This window comes from Notechis scutatus, chromosome Z, assembly GCF_049901735.1.
Source record: "Notechis scutatus isolate UNSWTSFEM ecotype Mainland chromosome Z, rNotScu1.2, whole genome shotgun sequence".
Lineage (NCBI taxonomy): Eukaryota > Metazoa > Chordata > Lepidosauria > Squamata > Elapidae > Notechis > Notechis scutatus.
The window spans coordinates 81,973,572-81,992,491 of record NC_142025.1 but is presented as its reverse complement, the minus strand read 5'-3'; the positions used below and the strand labels follow the sequence as shown (position 1 = coordinate 81,992,491).

The 18,920-nt window shown below is 40.8% G+C and overlaps 1 protein-coding gene across 1 annotated transcript in view; it reads left to right on the top strand.

Annotated features, from left to right (window-relative positions):
• The window catches only part of CENPC (centromere protein C), a 53,095-nt gene that overhangs the window by 10,742 nt on the left and 23,433 nt on the right, over positions 1–18,920 (top strand). The window contains exons 4-5 of the mRNA XM_087947331.1: positions 7,558–7,640; positions 12,709–12,813. Of these exons, the coding sequence (XP_087803457.1) occupies positions 7,558–7,640; positions 12,709–12,813 (188 nt within the window). The remainder of the gene's footprint in view (positions 1–7,557; positions 7,641–12,708; positions 12,814–18,920) is intronic.

Sequence of the window (18,920 nt, the reverse complement as noted above, 5' to 3'; positions counted from 1 at the left end):
CAGCTCATTAAAGATAAGCTCTTTTTCTTGTAATTCTTGAAAAATGCTCTTCATACAGTTTAAATGAGCTAACATGTCTCCATTCCTTTGAAGATGTGTTCGAAACAGCTTCCGTGTAAGATTTATATGTGCTCCTACACTGTCCCGAACATATATCTTCCTGAGGTTCTCCCAGCAGTTTGCAGCATTTTCTTCTCCACGAATATGGACAAGCTGCTGGTCACAAAGAGTCAGTCCTATGATGCATAAAGCCTGCTCATCCTTCCGTTTATAGTCTTGTAACTTTTTGTTATCCTCTTCATCATCAGGATCCCAGCTACTCACATCTGGTGGGTTTGTTATTATGTCCCACAAACCTTCTCTACGTAGAAGTAAACTACATTTCATTGACCATGAAACATAGTTTGTTCCATCCAGCCTGGATATCAGGGACAGATGTGGTAGATTTACTTGTGCCATTACTCTTCAGATATATGACTATTTTAAACTAATAAAAACAGTTTGTTTTTACAGTAATGTGCAACTCACACCAACTCTCACTGCTATATCCTGGTTAGTTAGACTGTGCAGCTGGGCCCATAACCATTGCTAGTGTTTGGGGATAAACCCCTAGCAGAGTATGCAGCAGCAGTCAAGCCAGGCAGCCAAATGAGAGAGGAAGGGTTTTAGAGTATACACACACTGAACACAAACACTGTTTGTAGTTTAAATAGTTTTTAATCCAGTTAGAGTTTAAGCATTGTCAATCAGTCCGTATGTCATTCACAATATATCCATTCAGTAAGACTCACTAACTCAGTCCAGATAATAGTCCTTACTATATCTTTATCAGCCGATAAAGATATCTTCTCCTCCTCCGATGCCTTTCTCCAGAGGATAACGCTGGATATTCAGTAGAACGATCAAAAAGTAGACAGTCGCAGTAAAACAGTAATAAACAGTTGTATCCAGCAGTAAACAGCAGTAAACAGTAAACAGCAAAACAGTAGGCAGTAAGCAGCAAGCTTTCTCCTGCTTCCTCTTATTGCAGTTTCTAACCGCACCCTTAATTGGCTAATTACATGCAGTGTGGTGCTTAAAGTTACAAACACTTAAACTATGATACCTTAGTTTATATATTTATCCACCCAAACCTTGTTGGGTATCAATGTTATACCTAACAATGGTTATAAATGAATCTGGCTTCTCCATTGACTTTGCTTATCAGAAGATCAAAAAAGTGAAAAAGGAAGCTGATGTCATAGCAGAGCGGAGTAGGGGAAGCGGAGTTCCATTGAACCCATCTGATTTCTGCTTCTCTGGAAGCTCTCAATGGCCAAAGTCACCCCAGGGGATGACGAAGATAGAAGGAAAGCCCTGTAGATCATGAAGAGAAGTACAATCTCCCATTACATTCAGGGAATACCCCTCAAAATCAGCAGGAGAGAAGACAGCTGTTAGGGATAACATTGTTTACCCTAACTGGTTTGGGTAAAAATAATAAATATGGTATCATGGTTTGTTAGTTAAAGTGTGTGTAACTTTAATAGCAAGAATGTAATTAAGGGTGTGGTTGTAAAAAGCACTATATAAGAAGCAAGGCAATTTCAGCTCTCTCTCTCTGGCTTACTGATCCCTAATTACTTGATGGATTGATGACTGCGTTATTGCTGGAAAGGGGAGAGAAGGAAGAGTGTTGATATTTCTCAACGGAGAGAAAATAAAGATTGGACTGATTTATTGTAAGTGTACTGACATTGGCTACTCAACACGGATTTTGCAAATAGAATATCCCCGACAAGACTTGACTGAAATTGATATATGACTAATGGACCGTTTATTTGACTATGCTATAATTCTTAAATGGAATAAACTATATTTTTGATAGCACAAGCGTATATGTATTTTTACTGCGTGTTAACTAGAAAACTTATCTCACACATTTACCTGTCTTCCTATCTGACTTCGCTGCACGTTCTGTTTAGTTTGTTTTCCTTAACACCCGTTGGGGAATCCAGGCTTAACACTGGTTATGGGCCCAGAGAGACTGCAAAGTCAGTTTAACTAGGATAAAAACAGGTTTATGTAAAAAGTGAGATTTTGTGTTGTTACACGTTACAGTAAACAGACAGCTTTGTTTTATCAATTATAGTTTTATATCCATATAGTGAAACATGGCACAAGTCAGTCTACAAAGTTTGTCCCTTATATCCAAGCTGGATGGAACAAACTATGTTTCATGGTCTATAAAATGTAGTCTACTTCTACGAAGAGAAGGTCTGTGGAACATAATTGAAAACCCACCAAACGTAGAAGAATGAGATTCTGAAGATGAGGAAGATAGTAAAAAGATAGAAGACTTTAAACAGAAAAATGAACAAGCTCTTTGCATCATAGGACTAACATTAACTGATCAGCAACTTGTTCATATACGAGGAGAGCAAACAGCTGTTGGGTGTTGGCAAAAACTGAAGAGGATTTATGTCCGAGATAACGTTGGTGCTCACATAAATCTAACACGGAAGCTTTTCATCGTATCTCCAAAAGAATGGTGATATGCTGAGTCATTTGAATACTATGAAAAGCATTTTTCAAGAACTTCATGAGAAGGAGTTAATTTTCTCTGAGCTACACCAGGTCTACATAATTCTATCTTCATTAGATGAAAGTTTTGATGACTACGTAACTTCCCTTGAAATATTGCCTAAAGAAAGCCTAACTTTAACTGATATCACTGGCAGATTGATTGAAGAGGCCAGAAGAAGGCTTGAAAGAGATCAGTTAAGGAGGGAGCAACCTCAAAAGGAAAATAATGAATCTCCTACTGCATACGCAATTAAAAAGTGTTTTAATTGTGGAGGGAGAGAACATTTAGCAAGATTTTGTAAGAAACCAAAGCACCAGAATGCAAGCCAGAATGCTGGAAGCCAACAAAGAAGAAATAAGAATTATGAGTTAGCCATGTATAGTAATGGAGTTGTAAAAAATAATTTATGGGTGGTTGACAGTGGTGCATCCCACTGTATTACAAATGATAACAAAAAATTTGTAAAAATGTCCATGAGTTCACAGAATATCTCATTGGCAAACGGATGGAAAATGAAGGCAAAAGGTGAAGGTATAGCTCATTGTTCTAGTATAAAGGAGAACATAAAAATGTTATATGTACCTCAACTTAAATTTAATTTGCTTTCAGTTAGAATGTTGGTTAGATTAGGATACATAGTTACCTTTAGGGGAGATACTTGTTTAATTGAAAAAGAAGGTAAGAAAATTACTGCATCTTTAAGAGGTGACTTATATGTGTTAAATGATAATGGTTTAGAGGTGGCTAACACAGTTTATGATAATAAGAAACCTCATGATGAATGTATTCACTTGTTACACCGACGGCTAGGTCATTTAAATTTTAAAATGATTAAGAGAACTGTTCAACTATCTAAAGGAATAAGTTTGAAACCTTGTAATAAGTATTTGCAATGTTCTGCTTGTAATCAAAACAAAAGCAAAGTTATACCGGCAAATAGAGTTGATGGATTTACTACCAAAGAGCCTTTAGAGGTAGTATTTGCCGATATAATAGGTCCTAAAAAGTCAAGTGTAGGCGGTGCTAGATACATATTAAGCATAATGGACCACTATTCTAGGTATGGTTTCTGTTTTCTAATGAAGAGAAAAACTGAAACGTATACAAATTTCTTTAATTGGTTAAAATTTGCAGAGAGGAAAACTAAAAAGAAATTAGTAATTCTTATAACAGATAATGGTGTGGAATTTACAAATAATAAATTCCAGAATAGACTTAGAATGGCAGGTATTCAACATAAAAAGTCTGCACCATATAGGCCTCAGCATAATGCATTTATAGAGAGACGAGGCCAAACACTGCAATCAATGGGAAGGACAATGTTATCTGATTCTGGATTATCTGACAATTTGTGGGGAGAAGCTATAATGTGTGGTAATCACATATTAAACAATGTTGTTAATTCAACAACAGGTGAATTACCATTCACTCTGTGGCATGGTAGGAAACCTGATTTGAGTTATATTCATACATTTGGTACACCAGCATGGGTGCATATCCCTACACAACTCAGGCACAAAGGACAACGTAGAGCTAAAAGATTAATTTTTGTTGGATATCAAGCAAACCATAGATCTTATAGATTCTGGGAACCAGGTACATCTAGAGTATACTGCAGTGCTAGTGCACAATTCCTAGAACATATAGGATGGAATAGATTAGAGCAGGATTCAGATAATGATGTTATTATAGAACCCTATAAGAGGCAGAAAGAAAAGACTAGTTATAAGAAAAATCCAATTAAAGAAGAAGTCCATGAAGAGCAAATAGAACCAGATCAAGAGGAGATAATTGATCAAGAAGAGCTAGATAGTCAAGAACAGGAAATAAAGGAAAGTCCACCTGTAAGTCCTGTTATACCTAGACGCACAACGCGTATAACCAAACCACCTGAAAGATATCAGGCAAGTATTGTTTGCCAAGTAAATAAGGTTCCTACTAGCATAGATGAACTTAAGATGTATCCTGTTAAGGATCAGGAGAATTGGCAAAAGGCAATGGAAAAAGAGTTAAATTCATTAAAGGAAATGAAGGTTTATGAAGAAACCAAATTACCTCCAGGAGAAAAATCCATTGGGTGCAAATGGATATTTAAAGTAAAGAATGGAAATAATGGGAAAGTAACTTATAAGGCTAGATTAGTAGCACAAGGATTTAACCAAAATGTATTTGATTATGATGAGGTATTTGCACCAAATTTAAAGGCTACAACTTTAAGAGCAGCGTTAGTGTGGGCAGCTAAGAAGAATTATATAGTTAACCATTTAGACGTAGAAACTGCATATCTACATGCACCATTGCAGCATACAATATATTTGAAAAAACCAGTTGATATAAATGATAATAGAGTAAATAGCAATGATTGTTGGAAACTCAAGAAGAGTTTATATGGATTGAAACAATCTGGCTATGAATGGAACCAATATATTGTGAAAGAATTAAACAATATAGGGTTTAAATCTGGTTTAGCAGATCCATGTATGTTTAAAAAGAGAAAATAATGGAACGGTGTCATTATTGTTATTATTTACAGATGATATTGCTTTTGATTACTAAGACCAATAATGAAGCTACTGAGATTATTTCATTATTAGCCAAAAGAATAAAATTAAAGCATTTAGGTGAAATTAAAAAGTATCTAGGATTGACAATTAACAAAACCACAAAAGGATTTAAGATATATCAAGAGGATAAAATTTGCCAATTAATTAAATTGTATAAAATGGAACTTTGTAAGCCTGCAAAGACTCCAATGAGTCAGGAAATTTGCAAAATTGATGCTCAAAGTCCCAAATTTGATAAGACCATATATCAATCTTTGATTGGTAGCTTGTCATATATAAGCAATTGGTCAAGGCCAGATATAGCTTATAGTGTTAATCAGCTGGCATGATATAATAATGATCCACATCAATGTCATTGGCAAGCACTAAAGAGAATTTTAAGATATCTTAAAGGAACAATGCACCATGCATTGTATCTAGAGCCAAAAGGTGATTTGAATCTTAGTGCCTATGCAGATGCAAGTTTTGCAACTGACATAAACACTAGAAAATCAACATCTGGGATGGCTATATTATTTGGTAAGACTTTAATAGGGTGGAGGTCAATCAGACAACAGCATATTAGCTTGTCCACGATGGAAGCAGAATTTTCATGTCTGTCATTACTATGCACTGACTTAATTCTGTACAAACAGTTATTATTAGACATGGGTATAACGGTTAAAGATTCTATTATTGTATACGAGGACAACCAGGCAACTATACAATTAGCTACTAATATTGCTGTAAAGACTAGATCAAAGCATACTGATTTAAGATACTTAAATGTAAGAGAATCTGTGAAAAATGGTCTAATTAAACTTGAGTACTGCATGACGGAAGAAAATATTGCAGACCAGTTTACAAAAGCTCAAGGTATTGTAAAATGTAAAGAGAGTTGTAACAATTATGATTTAAAGGTGTAAATGGTTATATTATTGTAATATTATTATTATTACCTAAAAGGGGAGAATGTTAGGGATAACATTGTTTACCCTAACTGGTTTGGGTAAAAATAATAAATATGGTATCATGGTTTGTTAGTTAAAGTGTGTGTAACTTTAACAGCAAGAATGTAATTAAGGGTGTGGTTGTAAAAAGCACTATATAAGAAGCAAGGCAATTTCAGCTCTCTCTCTCTGGCTTACTGATCCCTAATTACTTGATGGATTGATGACTGCATTATTGCTGGAAAGGGGAGAGAAGGAGGAGTGTTGATATTTCTCAACGGAGAGAAAATAAAGATTGGACTGATTTATTGTAAGTGTACTGACATTGGCTACTCAACACGGATTTTGCAAATAGAATATCCCCGACAAGACTTGACTGAAATTGATATATGACTAATGGACCGTTTATTTGACTATGCTATAATTCTTAAATGGAATAAACTATATTTTTGATAGCACAAGCGTATATGTATTTTTACTGCGTGTTAACTAGAAAACTTATCTCACACATTTACCTGTCTTCCTATCTGACTTCGCTGCACGTTCTGTTTAGTTTGTTTTCCTTAACACCCGTTGGGGAATCCAGGCTTAACAACAGCCACTATTTATTCCATCATTTTATATGAGATATTCCAAATTTTGTTTTAAAATTTGTATTATACTTTCATCCAATGGTTATGTATGTCTATATTATAATTTATATCAATCTATTAAACTTCTATTACAAAATATCAATCTATTAAAATCTATTACATTACCATGTCTTTTTGTCCAACCATTGATAAAACAAATCCCATATCATATAAAATTGTTCTCTAACTTCAAATGTCAATTTACTCATTTCAGCACAGTCCATAATTTTCTTAATAACTTCCTCCTGCATAGGTATTTTGCCCTCCCTCCCTCTCTGATATGTTTGATGATACAAGCTCTTTATTCAGACTGAATTAAAAATATTTCTCTGAGATGCTATGTGTACAATAAATGAGTGCAGATCTTCTATGAAAAGAATTTGGTTATGAATATTATTCCCAATGTCTGATTCATAGAAATATAGAACATATTCAAGAACCTAGGATGAAAAAATGGTGAACATGTCACATAATCCAGGTAAAGTTTTCCTGTGATGAAATTGCTTCTCGCTAGTTGTGGAATCTAGAGTTGAAAACCCATATCTTAGAGTTGCTAAGTTTGAAAAACACTGGTTTAGAACGATATGGAACATTCTGAAGTAATTTTTAGGGAAAGTCATGAAGTGATGTCAGAGAAATAGGTTCAGTATTGCACTGTCCTCTTAGAAAATAAGCCTGCTGATACCATTTTTGTATTTTATTTTTGTATTGTCCTTTTAAAAGAAAAACAGCTTGAGAAATAAACCATGGTCACTCCATAAATAGAGTAGTATACATGGAAATGTATGTTCCCTGATTTATAGCTACATCAGGTGGTATAATTCACTAATACAATGATTTAATCTGATCTAAACTTTTTTTTTTAGTGACCAACTACTACCACCACTTTATAATAATGAAATGTTTAGAAGAAAATTGAATCCATATAATGCAAATGATTCTGATTCAGGTAACTTGACAAAGTTAATATTTATGTCCTGTTTCTTTTTCTGGGTAGGATTGGATACTATTGTGGTTCGTACAAATTGTTAAGATTGTGTGGTTTTATTTGGGTGTGTTCTATGCAGGTGTGGGATTCAAATTTTTAACAACCAGTTCTATGGGCGTGGTTTAGGTGGTGGGCATGGCTTGGTCATGTGATTGGGTAGGCATGGCTTGGTGGTCATGTTATTGGCTGGGTGTAGCCAACTCAATATCATTCACATCAAGGCACGCATCTCCTCGTCTGGCCTCTCATGACTGTGAGGATGCTGCAACAGTCGTAAGAGTGAAAAATCGGTCATAAGTCACTTTTTTTCAGTGCCATTGTAACTTTGAATAGTCACTCCACACAAGCAAAGTACCAGCAAAGGAGGGGAAAAAAACTCCAGTAACATTTCTGAGACAAGAAGTCTAGTCCTGCCAAGAATGTAATAAGTGTTAATGGACAGGCAGTTTCTGTAAGCAATACCAGAATGTTTCCTTCCTGCCTTCCTTACAGGATTAGGCCAGTAATTTCTTCTAACAACTGGTTCTCCGAACTGCTTAGAATGTTAATCGGTTCTAGAGAATAGGTGCGAACTGGTAGAATCCCACCCCTGGGTCTATGCATTATGCTTACTATTATATGAAGACCAAGCAAATATGGTCTATTCCCATGATGGCAAACCTATGGCATGCGTGCCAGATGTGGCATGCAGAGTCCTCTCTGGGCATGCAGTCCCCAGCCCAGATCCAATTGGGTTTCTCCATCGTGTTTCTCAATCAATTCCAACTTCTCCCGAAAGAAAAAAGATCTTGTGAAGTTGGAATTGATTGAGCTAACTTTTTCACTCATGCACTTCACAGTGGGGGAGATGAGGTCCTATCCTCCTGAAGCCCAATATGATGTGGAGCCACAATGCAACTCATCGTCAGTTTGGCAAAAGAAAAAGAAAAGCAGTTTCTTTTCCTGGAGTGCTACATGTGTTGCAATGCCCTGCTTCCACACGGGCCAGCTGAGCTTTGACATGCTGCTCCTGGGCTCCTCGGCCTATGGACATCAGATTCCCACCACCCAGCATCAGTTCAGGGAGACAGAAACAGAGAGAGGGAGAGAGGGAGAGAAAGAGAGAGAGAAAAAAAACATGTGGGAAGAGGGAGGGAGGGAAAGAGAAATTATATTACAAAAGTTTTTCTTTTTTATTGTTGCTAAACGTAATGTTTCAAAAGCAGAAAAAAGTTGCCCCAAAGGAGTCTTTAAGAGCTGAATTCCTAGAGGCAACGGTTTCCTCTGCCTTTTGCGTTCCCACCCCGCACTGAAGCAATCTGCTCTTACTGGCCAGAGGTGGGGCTCCATGCTGCCACCTCCCAGCCAGAGGGCCACGTTTGTTTGCTTGCTGGTCCCCTCCAAGGAGGGAGCTATGCTCAGGCTGCCCGGGCCCCGCCACTGGGGGGGAGAGAGGGAGGAGGAGGGGGGCTCCCCGAAAGGATCCAGGTTGGAGTTGCCTTGTTTTGTGTAGATCTTTAATGCTTGGCCTTGCTTGCCAGCCTCCCCTCCCCCTCCCCAGCCCAAGTGGTTGGATTCACATGACATGTGAAGCTGGACAGGAGAGCACGGATAAATAGATAGATAGGACAGAGAGAGAGATAAAGAGGGAGGGAGGAAAAGAGAAAGAAAGAGGGAGGGAAAGAGAAAAGGGGGGAAGAGAGAGATGGAGGGAAAGAGAAAGACGGGAGAAAGGGGGAAGGAGGGGGAGGGAAAGAGAAATGATATTAAAAAGTTTTTTTTTATTGTTGCTAAATGTAATATTTCAAAAGCAGAAAAAAATGAAGGGGCATAAAAGTGCATTAATCACATTTTTCTTAGAACAATTAGCTGAACTCTGCGTTTATCATTATTTTAGGCAGTAAAACCTCATTCAGGTTAAATTGCTGTGTTGCCACTTTGTGATAAATAAGTGGGTTTTGGGTTGTAGTTTCGGCACTTGGTTTCTAAAAGGTTCGCCATCACTGGTCTATTCCATGGGTTCTCACATTATTGGTTCTGATCCTGAGCAAATTGTAAGCAAAGTTGTGGGATGTTGCAGTTTTTAAACAAAGATATGAACGCTGAACTTAGACCTTTGAGTATTAGTAAACCTATGAATGATTTTCCATCTGCTCCCCTTTCTTAACAGAGGCTTAAGGGTTTTATAAACTATCATGCTGCATTTTTAAAACTATACTTATAGAATCTTATTTTGAAATAAATAACTTGATTCATGCTTATCTATTTTACAAATAATTGAATTCATTTATTAGAATACAAACTATACAGACTGCAACCTCTCAATTGAGTTGTTTCCCCCCCCTCCAAATTGGCTGCTTTGAAACTTGTCATAGAGCCTCCTTGGAGGTTAAAGTGCTCTGATGTTATTCTGTCCTTGTTCTGAGACCTAATGTCAATTTTGTATCAGATAATTTGTTTGCATAATGTTTTCCCTGGTTGTCGTATCTAAAATCCAGAAAGGCATTGCTGTCAGAGGATGGCATATAGAATATTAGACAAAGAACATGTGAAAATGCCTCTAATTTGGTATGTTACATTTTTGGACTCTATACTGATGCCTTCGATATACTTATGGGCAAGAAGATCAAAATACATTTGTTGCATGTTGTGGTTCTTATTAGCATAATTGTTCTTTTGGAGGTTTTTTGCTTGTGAGAACCTGCTTCAGGTTGGGGTGGCTGCCTATATGCCAGTATAGGTCGGCCAATGAGTAGTGTCATAATACAGCATTGGGTTGTAGCTTATTAATAGTATGTTTAAATAGCTTGTACTGAGAGCTGTATGTGACAATCAGTGATGATCTGTTGTTCTGTTGATTTGATTTTTTTGATATATGTATACAGGTAGTCCTCAACTTAGGATCACAGTTGTGCTCAAGTTTATGTTGCTAAGTGAAACATTTCTTAACTGAGTTTTGTCCCATTTTACGACCCTTTTTGCCATTGCTATTAAGTGAATCACTGCAGTTGTTAAGTTAGCAACATAGTTGTTAAATGAATCTGGCTTTCCCATTGACTTTGCTTGTCAGAAAGTCGCAAAAGGTAATCACATAACCCTGGGACACTGCGACCAATAACAAATATGAACCAGTTCATAAGTCACTTTTTTCAGTGCCATTGTAATTTTGAACAGTCACTAAATAAGCTATTGTAAGTCGAGGACTACCTGTAGTTTGGATGGGTAGTTCAATTCATAACCATTCGGTAGATAAATTGAGGCTTGATGATTGGGTGAAAATTGAAATTGAAAAGTTCTGTTGGAATTTGTTGATGGATTATTTTCTGTGGGTCCAGTTGAAAAAATGAATGTAATCCATGAATCTCAAGGAAGTGAGCAAATGTTGCTCTAGTTAGCCATTAAGATTTTGACATAGTATGGAGCTATGTGTGCAAGTTGAAGGAGTTATGGATGAATCCTGAAGTCTAGTAGCAAAGGTTTGCTGTGTTAGTAATGGGGTTCATAATGGCTTGAAAAGCATGCTTGTCGGAGAAATTGTTATATTGCAGTATCCTTAGTGGGTGAAATGGGAGATTGTTAGGGAGATTGCTGTTGGATTTCCATCTCATAAAGTCTCTCTATGAGGCAGATGTGCAGTTTTTAAATATATGTATATACATAGGATGTCTTTTATACAGTGTCTAACGTAACTAGAAATGTTGGTGGCTTAAAAAACAGATTCCATGAATCCTGATATTCTGATGTTTGAGACAATGGAATGACCCAGGTTGCCTGCCTTGTATATTTTGAGAAGTGGCAAAATTTGCCAAACTGGGACTTGAGGTATTTTATCAGCTCTAGTATCTGATGAAATAAGCTATAATGCACATAAAACATTGGTTTTTCATAAAATTTGTCTGAAAATATACCTTTTTGTATTTTTTGCTATTTAATATTAAGACAAGCTTAAGGACTATTGGGAAATATTTGTTAAATTTCAAATAAATCAAATATATAAATACTATTATATGACAATGTGGTGTTGAATCTTAAATTTGGCAAAATTAGATTTGTATTACTTTTTACCTACAAGGTTAATGGAATGATTGAGCTATTAAGATAGATTAAACTCCTTTACATGTCATAAGGTTAAAATAGAAAATTGTATATATAGTGTGAAGGAAAGAAACATTGAAAAGAATATTGACTGTAAACCTTACAATTAAAACAATATGTAATGCATGTTGCATAAGAATGACTTAACAAATTCTTAACCAATTCCAAAATGTTCCCAAAAAATACTTAACAAATTCCAAAATGTTCAGAAGTCTATCTCCAAATTGTTGGAAGTGCAAAGATGTATCAGGCACATTTTTTCACATGTGGTAGATTTGCAATGCTGCAAAAAAAGTATTGGAGACTGATTCAGACGTGGAATGGGAGAGTGTATTCCATTTAAGCTGGAATTTTTTCTCCTAGGAAAAATATCAGAAGGATATAGGAATGATTTAATTTATCTAATAGTACATGTGTTGATGGCAGCTAGAATAATATATACGTAATACTGGAAGAAGGAAAGCATACCACCAGAAACAGAGATAATAAGGAAAATTATGGCATGTGCAGAATCAGATAGATTAACCCTAGAATTAAAAAACAAGGGGGAATCTGAGTACTATGAAACGTGGAATAAATTCTATCTGTGGTTGCATAGAAGAAGGCAAGGTCGGAACATAAGTAGCTATGATGATTAGAATAATTAGTAAACAATGTATCAAATGAAGTAAATGGTAAAGTAAAATGTATATATGTATAACAATTGTGATGCCAGAACGGCTGCACCGTGTTGTATTCTTATAATAAAATAAAATAAATAAATAGGAAAAAAAAGAATGACTTAATAAATATTTGTCTTTATATATATCTGTACATACACAAACACACATTGTGTGTATATATGTATATGTATATGTATATGTATATGTATGTATGTATGTATGTATGTATGTATGTATGTATGTATATATACACAGATACCTATTCATATTTTTATACATTTCCTTTCTAATAGTATTGCCTGCAAACACATACAATCTTCGACGGTCCAAAAGAATACGTATTAAACCATTGGAATATTGGCGAGGAGAACGTGTTTATTATAAGATGGACACTTCAGGTATGTAATTCAGGGGCTTTGAATGGAGAAGTTGTTGTTTGGGATAAAACACTAATTTTTTAGACACGCAAACTAAAAAAATCTAAAAGATGGGCACGCGCTTACTTTGAACCTAAGTGTTCTGCTTCAACTAAATGTATACTGCACAGAAATTCAAGCTCTCTAAATTTTTGCTAAGGACATTCTTCTGAAACTCATATTTCTAAATGCAAAGGTCCAACATTGCCTGCATGCGCAAGCTGCTTGGGAAATATATGTATTTATACAGATATACTAGATAATCAGGCTGAGACAGAATTATTGGGCTAGCTCAAACAGCTGTTTTTTAATGCCTAAAATGGGTCTAGAATTCAGTCTCCTGGTTTCAACACCTTAACCACTACAACAAACTATTAAAAATTGGATTAGAATGATTGAGATTGTTTTGTATTTTTAATACCAAAAATTGGAATCCAGAATTGTCTGAATAACAATGAAATATCATGAGACCTTTTACTTAAAGCACAAAGATTTTTAGTCCTGATTCTATTTCAATTAAGAAATGGAATTGTTCTCCTTAGAGCTGCTCGGATCATCCAGAGAGTGGGAGGTGCTTCAGTCTGTGCTGTTGTAGGCTGAGCTTAATTACTGAGGAACGCTCCTCCTTCCATCACGTGGCTCCATTACAGCGTTCCCCAGTTTATGCTCAGCCTCGTGAGAGTTAGGCTGGTTTTTGTACAGCTCCTTGGCCGATTCAGGATCTCTTCTATCCCTTGAAGGTTTGATCTAATATTCTTTTCCTCTAGCCTCTGCGCAATTGGGTTTTATCTATAGACTCAGGGGAGCGCGTTCATTGCCCCCAGGGGGAAAAAAGTGGGCGTCTTAGCAGCGCTCTGGCACTACCCCCCCCCCCAGATTTCTCTTCTTGAGCTGTTATTTCCTGCCGCTTTCCACGCCGCCCTCGTTAGCGGCTTGAATTCAGCGCTCCAAAGCGCCGCTGGTTTTCCCCCCAGCTACGAACGCCGATCGTCCCAGGAAGGGGTGAATTTTTCCTCGTTGCCCCTCTCGGCATTCTAGGCTTGCCGGAGGGGCCTAATTCCGTCCTGAACAGCCCCGACATTCAGATCAGTAGGCGGCCGCCATTTTGGGCACCGCCTCATGGTCGGGCGCCATTTTATTTCCTCCGGCCTCATTTCTCGGCTGCGAGTGTTTTCTAGCTCGCCAAAACAGACCTTACCAGCCCGTTCAGAGCCTCTCATTGTAATTGGAAACCTTCTAAAAGTATTGTTGGCAATTCCGCAGCTGCGCTCAGGGCGAAGCAATAGCAGCACCTCCCCCCTCCCAGTTATCGTATGGGAGTTAAAGCTGCTGGAGGCCTTATCATTCCAACCTGGTGCAATTGGCCTCAGGCGTTCATTTGACTAATTGGATAAATAAGCACCTGGGTTGATACCCTTATTGGACCAAGATCCAGATTTAATCATCAAATTACATATTTTTATATTAAAAAAAAGAGAGAGAGACAACAAATAAATATATATACAAGAATATACACATATGTATATATGTAAATAAATAAATAAAATAAATATATCTATTATTATTATTATTATTATTATTATTATTATTATTATTATTATTATTATTATTATTATTATTATTTACACCTACTATATCATAGTACATCAAATTCCAAAAGGGGGTGCGGACCAGCTGAAAAGGACACCCGGCCTTTGCTGCAGGCCGAACCCTAGGCGAGCCAACCGCCTCTAGTATCCTTACATACGATCATTACTTCTTAAAATGGCAGACGATAATTCCTCTAAAGGCCCTTCCTCGAAGGCCAAATCTAAGTCTTACCATTTACGCAGACAGGCTAAGGAAACTTCCAAGGCCTCTCAAAGAGACGCCTTAAGGCGTCATAAGGCATTGGAGAAGGAATTTGACAGGCTATCCAGGGGGTCTCTCTTGGTGCCTCCAGCCCTCCCACCCACCACTCCTTCTACCTCTACTCACCCCCCCTCCTCCAGATTTCTCTTCCCACTCCAGGCACAGCTCACCCCAGGGGCATCAGGCCCCCGGATCAACGACCAGATGGACACCCGAAGCCACAACTACTCCTACGGCTGCTGGTCTGCGCCAAGAGGAGCCTGCCATAGTCGAGATTCCAGAACAAATGAGGTCATGGATGGAGCTGGCTATCCGCCAGGGGATTGCGGAAGGTCTCCAACAGATGTCCAGACCCGGCTTCTTCCCAATGGCTCCCGAGTCTCCTGAGTCTCTATCGGTCAGGTCCCTGTCTAGATCGGATCCTACCCACGGTCAGGTACCTTCACAGAGGGACAGCCCTCTTCCAGAAAGGGAACAGGAGGAGGAGGAAGGGGGCCTGGATCAATTCAGGGAGGAGGAAGAATTCGAACTGGGGTCATCACATTACAGTGAACCCCTATCGGAGACAGAGCCCATGGAGGGGGAGATGTCCGAGGATGAGGGCCTCACCCCCGACCAACCCACCTTTGTGGGCTTGTTCAAGCTGCACCTATTTAAATTGCTTCTCTTTAAGGCCAAAAACATCTCCGGCCTGTACACACAGTCTCCCTCTGCCCTCCCTTCCTCGGCGGAGGGCCCAGAGGATTCCATTTTCAAGCAGCCCGTGGTGGAAGCTGATGTCATTCCTGCTCCACCCATTTTCTCCGATCTGGTATCAAAACAGCTGGCTTCCACAGGGGCCCTCCCTGCCCCATCCAGCCAGGACAAGAGGTTTTTCAACCTCGACTCAGACTTCTCCAACCTACTTAATACCCTCGAGGTTGACGAGCCCATTGTTGGCTTAGCATCCTCCTCCTCCCCTAGTGATCCTCTGGAGGCTCTGAAACCCGAGGACAAGAGAGCCGAACTAGCCTTACGCCGGGCTCACCAAGCTGACGCTTGGGCCATTAGATCGGCCACGGCCGCCTCCTTTTTCACCAGGTCTTCGATCCGGTGGCTTCGCCAACTAAAACAGCATGTCCCCTCCTCCAATGCAAGGGCGCATCAGGACATCGCTAAACTCACGGCCGCGGCAGAATTCTCGGCCAACGCCACCTACCATTCGGTTAAGTTTTCCACTAGAGCCATAACCTCTCATGTTACAGCCCGCCGCCTGCTCTGGCTCAAACACTGGCAGGTGGATGTAAAAAACAAAGTCAAATTGGCCACGGCTCCCATCAAGGGAGAAAAACTATTCGGCACAGCCCTGGAACCTCTGCTAGTCGAGAGCCGAAGCAAGAAAAAATTTCTTCCCTCCCTTTTTCGGAGGTCAGAGCCCAGAGCCCCTCAGCCATTTTGGAGAGGGCCCTTTCGACCTTCCAGTCTCCCTTCCTGCCCAGGTACCCGAGACCCCCCTCCTTTCGGCCATCCCAACCCCAGGATCGAGCCGACTCGGGCGACAGGAACAGAAGGGGCGGCAGCTACAAGAGACCCTTCAGGGGATCAGGTGGGAGGCCCTTCCGGCGCCCAAGATAGATCCCATTCTTCCCCCCATTGGCGGACGCCTCAGACATTTCGCCGAAAGAGGGATTCCTCTACTTCTAATGCCTGGGTCTGAGACACTATCAGGTTCGGACTCACCCTGGAGTTTCAGGCCCCCCCTGACGTTTTCATGGCATCCCCCCACTCGAAGGATCCCACCACACGCAATTTGATGGATTCAGCTATTCAACATCTCTTCAACATACAGGCCATCCAACCCGTCCCACCCTCTCAATGAGGGCAGGGTTTCTACTCCCACCTGTTCGTGGTCCCCAAACCCTCAGGTGGATGGAGAGCAATCTTGGACCTAAAACGACTTAATCGTTACCTGATCCACCGCAGGTTTAAGTTGCACACCTTACAGTCCATTCTACTGGGTACCAGGCAAGGGGACTGGCTCTCTCCTATAGAGCTTTCAGAAGCGTATTTACACATCCCAATCCGGCCCTCCCATTCCAAATTCCTCAAATTCTGCTACAATCACCTCCACTTCCAACATGTGGCCCTCCCCTTTGGGTTGGCATCGGCCCCTAGAACCTTTACTAAGGTCCTCGCGGCACTAGCGGCTCACCTTAGGAACCTTTCCGTACGCCTCCACTATTACCTGGATGACATCCACATCCTGTCCCCCTCCAGTCACCAAGCAGAGAGGGACACCACAGCTACTCTCTCTGCCCTCCAGGACCATGGGTTCCTCGTAAACTGGCAAAAGAGCCAACTGTCGCCATCTACCCGGATAACCCATTTGGGGTCCGTAATTGATATGGTTAAAGGAAAGGTCTTTCTTTCCTCGGAAAGACTCCTTAGCATCCAGGAATCCGTCAAACATATCCGGTGATCAAAAAAGGTAACTCTATTAGAATTGTCTAAATTATTGGGTAAGATGGTCTCATGCATTTCCATTGTTCCCTGGGCCCGTTTACACACCAGATCCCTACAGTGGTTCCTGCTCCCATTTCAAAGAGCCGGCAGAAGCAATTCAAAATCCACGGTCAAGGTACCTCCAAGGGTCCCCACGTCTCTCCTCTGGTGGGCCAACCCCACCATCAACAAGGGTCCTTACTTCAAGGAGCCCCAACGGCTCACCCTCACCACAGACGCCAGCCTGCCCGGATGGGGCGCTCACATCCACTCGCTCACGGCTCAGGGCAGATGGTCGGAAACAGAACGGGCATGCAGTATAAACTGGTTGGAACTTCACGCCATACACCTGGCCCTACGCAGCTTCCTCCCTCGGGTACGCGGGCACCATGTCCTTATCCTCACGGACAACGTCACCGCCAAGGCTCACGTCAACAGACAGGGGGGCACACAGTCCATACGGTTGATGAGAGAAGCCGAGCGCCTCTGCTGCTAGGCGGAGCGCAATCTCCTCTCCCTCAAAGCAGAGCACATCTCAGGAGTTTCAAACACTCAAGCAGACTGGTTGAGCAGGGCCACGGTGGACCAGTCCGAATGGCGCCTCCACCCGTCTCTGTTCAAGGAGGCGACCACAATCTTCTACCGGTAGTGGACCTCTTTGCATCCTAAGATTTTTTTCGAGGTACCCCTCCCACGGGGCCGAGAAATACAACGCCCTACATTGCCCCTGGCCCCCAGGGCTTCTATATGCATTCCCTCCACTAGCCCTAGTTCCCAGAGTCATCCAGAGACTGATCCACGAGAAAGCGGAACTACTTCTGGTGGCCCCCTACTGGCCCAGGCGCCCATGGTTTGCAGACCTCCGCAACCTATCGGTAGCCCCTCCCTGGAAAATCCCCCCGAACAGGATGTCCCTTTCTCAGGGCCCCTTCTACATCTGGATCCCCAATGGCTCCAGTTAGCCGTCTGGAGGTTGAGCAGAACCGCCTAAGAAATGAGAAGTTCTCTGACCAGGTTATTGGTACCATCTTAGCCGCCAGGCGGCCCTCAACTACCCGAATCTACGATGCCACTTGGAATAGTTTCTGCAAGTGGTGTCATAAATCCCAGGTCAACCCACTTTCGCCCTCCATCGTTCGGATTTTGGATTTCCTCCAAGAGGGTCTGAAGAAAGGGCTTTCCCCCAACACCTCGAGACGGCAGGTCGCAGCCCTCACAACTGTTATCGCTTGCGACAACATTGGTTCCCTTTTCCACCACCCTCCATTAGGGCATTCCTCAGAGGAGCCACTAATTTGTGTCCCCCAACCGTTCCGATACCCTACCTGGGATCTTAATAGGGTCCTTGTGTCCCTCACTAAACATCCCTTTGAGCCTCTCAGGGAATCTACCCTCCAGTTTTTAACATTCAAAGTTGTGTTCCTGGTGGCCATAACATCGGCCTGTCGAATCTCGGAGATCGCAGCCTTGTCGGTGACAAAGGACCTCTGCATCTTCCACGCCGACCGGGTGGTTCTCCGGCCCGACCCTACCTTCTTGCCCAAGGTCAACTCAGCCTTCCACAGGGCACAGGAACTCACTATCCCAATCTTTTGCCCCAAACCCTCGCGAGAGAGGGAGACCCTTTGACATACCCTGGATGTGAGACGTGCCCTCCGCATCTACATTAAGCGCACCCAGCCCTTTAGGAGGTCCGAATCCCTATTCCTTTCCTTTCAACCCAAGACATTGGGCCACAATGTATCCCCTTCAACCAT